The following is a 7,180-nucleotide window of genomic DNA, read 5'->3' as shown; positions in this document are numbered from 1 at the left end:
GGCGTGGATGAGTCTTAACTTTTATAAAGAATATCTCTTTGGGTTTGAGACTTTAGTCTTTGCAACTTTAGTGATCTTATCTATGTACGAACAGCTTGTAACACTCCAAAGAGAAAGGAAAATTTGAAACTGCATCATATGACCGCTTTTTAAAAAAAACGTCAGGTAGGTGTACAGCAGTGACAGACAGACACATATAACGGTGTCCTGTATGGAAATATGTTTCCTAGTACAAGTAAACAGAACACTGAGCATCGGCAGTAATGAGGCGCGTTGGAGTGACGTCACCGCCCCTCTTCGTCTGACTGGCTAGAGGAGGAGCTGTCAATCTAGAACTAGTGAACCAATGATGACGCTTGAGTCTGCCCTGATTTACATCAAACTCTAACCGCAATATTTAGAAGAAGTGCAGAATGTGGAATAAAGAACAAAGGGAAAAACAGCATAAGCATACAAAAATAAAAATATGTGCAGAAAATGTCTGAGAGCACAAAAAACAGAGAAATATAACCAAGGAAAACATGATTTTGTGTGCAATTCGGATAATTTTGCATTAATATTTCAGTTTTATGCAATATGATTTTAAATGTGTTTAAAGTTTTGATTCGTGCTTATTATTTTTTTAAATGCGTTATTAAATTTTTGATGAACACTTATTATTTGATCTGTGACCATTGTTTGCTATTCTGAAAACTTTGCTTTCGTTTTTTACATTTTGTGCAATATAATTTTACTTGCGTTTTTAATTTTTGGTTTCACGCTTGTTATTTTTTTTTATCCGTGACTGCAATGCATTTGGCAGGAATCTGATCCCATACATGTTTTACAACTTGTTTACTTTGCATTAATTAACAAATAAAACAAATCTTTAAATTAGTCATGACTTTTTATTAATTTTATCTTTTTGCATCCCCTGTTTTCATCTAAAAATATGTTTTATGCAAAGATATCTGTGTAAATGTGAAATATGTTGTGAAAATGTTGATGGAACAAACTGATATATGTGCAGAATTGAGAAACAGATAGGCCTATTTATGAAGATCAATTGATGTCTCACAAGGCAAATGTATTTCAGTTCAAAAAGTAATACAAACATTTTCGAAAAATAAGTAATTTGTACATTTACATAATTGGTAAGGAAAAAAGACATTGTGTAGCCTATGTGCATGCGCCATGAGTCAAGTGAACTTTCATTTTGTGAACAGTAGCTACGTATTAGTGTATTTCATTCATTCACCTGAGCCAAATAAGTTTCAAATGCCACTGGCTCAATTAACATTTTTAGTTTAGTAATAATAGTAATGTAGATCTTAATTGCATTTTAAGTGATATTATAAATCCTGTAAATATATATTGAAGAAATTATTTGGATTTCGCCTGCTCTCTGCAGTGGCATTTAGCAAGATGGCAAGCGATATGCAACTAGCCCAATTGAACTTCAACGGTTAATGATGATGTAGAGCGAGAACACAATGATGCAAGATCGCTTAAGAAAGCATATTGAGAAACAGCCAAAGTTTCTGCTTCCTGTTTCTACTCACGTTGACATGCTATCTTTGATGTGGCAAGGAATGTGGTCATTTTTACGGTCCATGTTTTGTATCCTTTCTTCCAGCAGCACTTTTAAAGAGTCTGGTCCTTGTAGCACGTCAATCGTAGTAATGGTGTATGAGTTCCAGTGGTGAATGAGCATGGCTATGAGCAGCAAAACCACCAGCAAAACCACCACTGCTTTCTTATTTATACCATGCATAATTACCTAAAGCAAAAAAAAAGACAGAAGAGAGGTATTGGGTACATACCCATTTTAGAGCTCCTTTTAAAAAAACATTCACATTATCTTCAGGACACAGTTAAAATTAATGAAGCTTAGTCAGATGGAATGTGGTGTAGCATGTCTATTCAAACTTAAAATGTGGTGGTAGCCAGAGATGGGCAGTATTTCAGATACATGTATTTAAATTTTAATGATTTACTTACCCTCAAGCCATCCTAAGTGTATGCTTTTCTTCTTCCAGACTAATCCAATCGGAGTTATATAAAAAATTGTCCTGGTTTTTCCAACCTTTATAATGCTCTCTATCTCTCTCTCTGTTTATGTACAGTATATATGTATATGTATATATATATATTGTGTGGTGTCTTATTACTCTTTCCTCTTTATCAGACATGCCATTTTATCAGCGTTTTTATTTTCACCATGGATGCAGTTTAAGACTTTTTACTTTTCACTTTGATTAGGCATTTTATGTCCAGCCTAGTCTTACAGCCGGGTCTACATTCAGCTACAGGGAATCAAGTTCTCAGAAAAGCCTCATTCAATTCAACAGCAGCGCTATTATTCAACTTTGGAATCAGAATGTTGGCCTAATAGTAATACTTTATTGAATAGCCAATTTTACATCTATTTTGTATTTTCAAAATAAAAAATACTGTATTTGTATTTTGATACATTTTTACACACCGTATTTTGTATTTTGATCTGTTCAAACTGAGGTATTTTTATTTTAAATACATTCTCATGTATTTGTGCCCATCTCTGGCAGTTGCCAAACTCAAATCCATCTGTCCATTTTCTTCCTGTTTATACCAAGATTAAATGGTTTAAGGCAATCTGTCTCCTCAAATCAAACGTGTTAACATGTAGTTTGCAGTGAAGTGTCAGTAGTTCAGTGAGTGAGAGGTGTTTTCGTTCTGCCTCTGGACAGTGTAAACAATGTTGAGTTCACCTTCTGGCTGCCTAGAAACGAAAGACCTAATGTGGTTTCATGTCAAAAGCCAAATGCAAAGTGATACCTTCCCTCGCTGAAGACTGTACAAACTAGTAGAAATGTAAAAGCCGGTCTTGCATATAAGGTTAAAACAATTATAGGATTACTTTAAATACTGAAGAAGAACACGGTTTCATTGGTTCTCCGTGAGATTGTGAAACTGTGGATGCTGCTGTTATGCAAATTATAATCCTATAATATTGAGAAGTTAAAGACGAAGTTTGAAATATTTGAATACAGAGGTGCAAAAGTTCAAATTGTGCAATTGTCCTGACACTTAGAAAACTATTTACAAAAAATCCCACAAACACACACAGAGGTTCGTTTGTTTGACTAAATGAGAACATCTCATATACTTTATATTTTTATCCTAACTATTCCTTTAAATCTAACCAGGGGTGCTAACTATCGTTAGTTCCTTTGAACTCAATAGGTTGTTTGCACATGACATCACTGATGACATGCGAAATGCAGCTGGAGGGCAGGAAATTATTTTTCGCCGTAGGAATCACTAGCAGAAACTCAAAATTCCTGTGTTTTGCATGTTTATGGATGCTTAAATTGGCCAAACCGAGAAACCACAAGGAGCTTTTATCGTGTACGAAAATGTGTTGTTCATGAGTGGGGAAAAGTCAAGAAATTGCTTGAGTCACCAAAAAAAAGGCAGATGCAAATGTAATTATTTGTGCGAGTAGATTACATACAAAGTCAACGAAAAGATGCAAGTGGCGAATTCATGATGGGGCGACGCGAATGACACGAAATGCGCGACACGATTGCCTCGAACGCACGATATTCGCCTCAATCGCGTGTTCCGTGCAAATGTTCAAAAATTTCAACTCGAGACGAAAATTCGCATGACAAATTCTCGCGCAAGCCAATCAGCGAAGAGCTTCTTGACACGTCCAGTTGAATCAGACAATAGAAGAGAGCATTATTGTAGCCGTCTGTTATTATATAGGTCTGGAGCATAGAAAACAATTAAAATCAGTTGTAGTGGTAGTTGTATTTTATTAGCATGGCTACAGAGATGCTGCTATCAATAATAAAAATAATAGTAATATCAGTGTATATATACAGTAGTAAAATGTAACACACACATTAATACAGGATCCTAATGTTATTCATCCTCCTCTGGATGGTGCTGTGAACCCAGACACGTCAGCGTTTGACTTCCCATTGTATTTGGGACTTTTTGACAACAGGTACAATACAGCGATTGTAGTTATCTCCACCATGGTTGATCGCGCTGTTTTTATTTGCGCGAGTGACACGAAAAACATCCCCGCCAGCGACTTTTTCGCTGTTTGACGCTTGTAGCTGGCAATTGATGTTGCTAGTGGGCGTTCCCCCTACTGGTTGCCTAGTTACCCCCGTAACACTCCACTACAGCAGATGAATCACGTGCTCTCCACTGACTTCACTCCCATTGGTTGTCGCTCGCGAAATTCGCTGCTTATTTGCATAAAGTTAAAGAATTCTGAACTTTTGTCGCTTGACTCGCATCGCTTGACACGCCCACATTCCGTCGCTAATGGTGCGTTCCCTCTCGAGCTTTCACGAGACATCACAGAGATATTTCTCCGTTATGGGAACTCCTTCCCTTCCAACCTTTCCTGAAGTCCTATTGGCTCCCGCCAGTCCAAATGACTGGCCAATTGACACGAAGTATGCAAATCGCATGCAAATACTGACGAGCTCGAGAGGCAGTATAAAATGTGGTGCACACGACAATTACGTCAGAATCTTCTACTTCACCTGTTGAATTCACTATGGCAACAATCTGCAAGATCTGCGTGGGACCAATAGAGCCGCCGGATCAGCACGACTACTGCGTCGCCTGCCTGGGCCTGGCCCACGCTGAGGCGGCGCTGGACGAGTCCAACTGCGGGCATTGCGCGGACCTTCCGGCCTGCGTGCTCCGGACCCACCGCGATGTGGCTCGCGGCCTATTCAGGATGAGGCCCACTGCCGCCAGCGTGCCGCTAGTGGGCCCTCCCGGTGACGGGAGCGTCGTTTTGTCACTCCACCAACCCCAACGGTCGCCCCGTTCCCCGGTCTCACTCCCCGAGGACTGCTTCCACCCTCCTGCCAACATCGCGGAGCTTGTATCCTTTAGCCAGGAGGAGGGGGATGACTCGATGTCCATCTCGGCCTCGGAGAGGGAGAATTGGGCGGGATCGGAGTCCGATCAGCCGGACAGCATGGGGCCCCCAGACCTCCAGGAGGAGCTCATGAGGGTTCTGTCAAGGGCTGTCCAGAAGTTGGAGCTTACCTGGAGTCCTTTTCCCACGTGGATGGGGCGGAGGCCCACGGGTACGTGCGCTCTCCCCCAGTCGAGGAGACCGTCGCTGTGCACCTGTGTCCTGCAGCAGCCAAGACCCAAGGCTCAGACATCAGCCTCCCTTCAAAGTCGGTCCCCTTTTTCCCCGACGTACACGAGGAGCTGGTAAAAACATGGTCTGCGCCCCAATCAGCGCGCGTCCACTCTGCCACACAGGCCATTTTTTCCCACGTGGACGGGGTGGAGGCCCACGGGTACGTGCGCTCTCCCCCAGTCGAGGAGACCGTCGCTGTGCACCTGTGTCCTGCAGCAGCCAAGACCCAAGGCTCAGACATCAGCCTCCCTTCAAAGCCGTGCAGGACCACCGCCTTGCCAATAAAGCATATGCATCTGATGGCGAGGCCGCTTCCGCACTGCACGCCATGGCAGTGCTGCAGGTTTTTCAGGCAAAGCTCCTGCAGGCAGCGGAGGGCGGAGCCCTCACGGCAGAGGCTGTTAAGGATCTGCGCGCGGCGACAGACTTCGCGCTGATGGCGACGAAGCGAGCGGCCCATGCTGTGGGTAAGGCCATGGGTTTTATGGTCGTCCTTCAGAGGCACCTTTGGTTGAACCTAGCTGACCTCAAGGATGTTGACCGTAAAGTGCTGCTGAATGCTCCTGTGACTCCCTCCGGCCTTTTTGGTAATGCCGTGGAGTCCATTACTGAGCGCTTTGCGGAGGCTCAAATGCACGCCAAAGCCATGAGTCACGTAATACTGAGGCGTGCTTTCCAGCAGCAGACGTCGAGATCCAGATCCTCGTCGGCACCTGGCTCTTCCCAGCGGAGGGATAACCCCAGGCCAGCGACCACAGCGGTGACGGCTAACGTTACTGCTCCTTGCCAGGAGCCGGATTTCCAGAGGAAGGCGTGGGGTCCTGGGAGGAAACGCCAAGGCCAGTGGAGGAGCCCGCGACGTGATTCTCGTCCGCCGCCGCCGGCTAAGCCGTCATCCTGACGGTCTGAAGAGAGGAGGAGAGTGCGTGAGCGGCCCGGCTCCCAAGCGCCACAAGTTCATGTTTTCAAACGTTTGTGTGTTGGATGTTCATTCAATAAAAATGCATACATTATCACAAAAAGAGCTATTTCCTCCTCACTCAGTCAGTGCGGTGGCGCTCGCCCCACCTCAGAGCAGTGCAGAGCCGCCGCCCACACACTCGCCGGCGCATCCAAAGACCAACCCGCTAAAGCCGCTGTGTCAGTTTCTGTCCGCGTGGGAAGTTATTCCGGGAATCTCGCGCTGGCTACTCGGTGTGATAGAGCGTGGGTATACCCTTCAATTCAGACGCAGACCACCCCGTTTCAATGGCGTGGTGCAGTCTCTAACATTGCCCCGAAACGCCCTGGTTCTGAGACAAGAGGTATGCAGTCTGCTCGAAAAAGGAGCGATAGAATGAGTCCCTCCCAGCGAGCTGGAGAGCGGGTTTCACAGCCGCTATTTCGTGGTACCTAAAAGAAACGGGGGACTTCGCCCGATTCTAGATCTCAGGCCCATCAACAGAGCGCTTTGCAAGTGTCCATTCAGGATGATAACGCTGAAACAAATCCTGGCGCAAATTCCCACCAGGGACTGGTTTGCGTCCGTGGATTTAAAGGATGCATACATTCACATTCAGATAGCACCGCATCACAAAAGCTTTCTGAGGTTTGCTTTCGAGGGCACAGCGTACCAATACTCTGTTCTCCCGTTCGGGCTGGCTTTGGCCTCGCGCTCTTGCTCGAACGCCCCCCACGTCCGCCTTCAGTCCCGCCCTGGGACCTAGAGGTGGTGTTAAGAGCTCTTTCACAGCCACCATTCGAGCCTTTAGCATCCGTTGATATGAAGGAGCTATCTCTCAAAACTGCACTTCTTCTTGCCCTCGCTTTGGCTAAGCGCATAGGGGATTTACATGCGTTTTCTGTGGACAGTGACTGTATTCGCTTCGGACCCGGCGACTGCAGCGTCACTCTCCGGCCGAGGCCGGGCTACGTGCCTACATCACTATCTACCCCCTTCAGAGCGCAGACTGTTTCGCTGTCTGCCCTGTCTTCTGAGTCATCGACCTCGCGTGATGCGGACGCTCAGACTTCGGTGTGCCCCGTCAGGGC

General features: G+C 45.0%; 1 protein-coding gene across 1 annotated transcript in view; it reads right to left on the bottom strand.

Annotated features, from left to right (window-relative positions):
* Positions 1-7,180, bottom strand: part of LOC107586541 (beta-1,4 N-acetylgalactosaminyltransferase 1-like) — a 34,529-nt gene that overhangs the window by 18,053 nt on the left and 9,296 nt on the right. Inside the window, exon 2 of the mRNA XM_016273965.1 lies at positions 1,542-1,759. Coding sequence (XP_016129451.1) covers positions 1,542-1,753 — 212 coding nt within the window. The 5' untranslated portion in view covers positions 1,754-1,759. The remainder of the gene's footprint in view (positions 1-1,541; positions 1,760-7,180) is intronic.

This window comes from Sinocyclocheilus grahami, unplaced genomic scaffold, assembly GCF_001515645.1.
Source record: "Sinocyclocheilus grahami isolate Dianchi unplaced genomic scaffold, SAMN03320097.WGS_v1.1 scaffold83.1, whole genome shotgun sequence".
NCBI lineage: Eukaryota > Metazoa > Chordata > Actinopteri > Cypriniformes > Cyprinidae > Sinocyclocheilus > Sinocyclocheilus grahami.
This window is presented reverse-complemented; position numbering and strand designations above follow the sequence as displayed.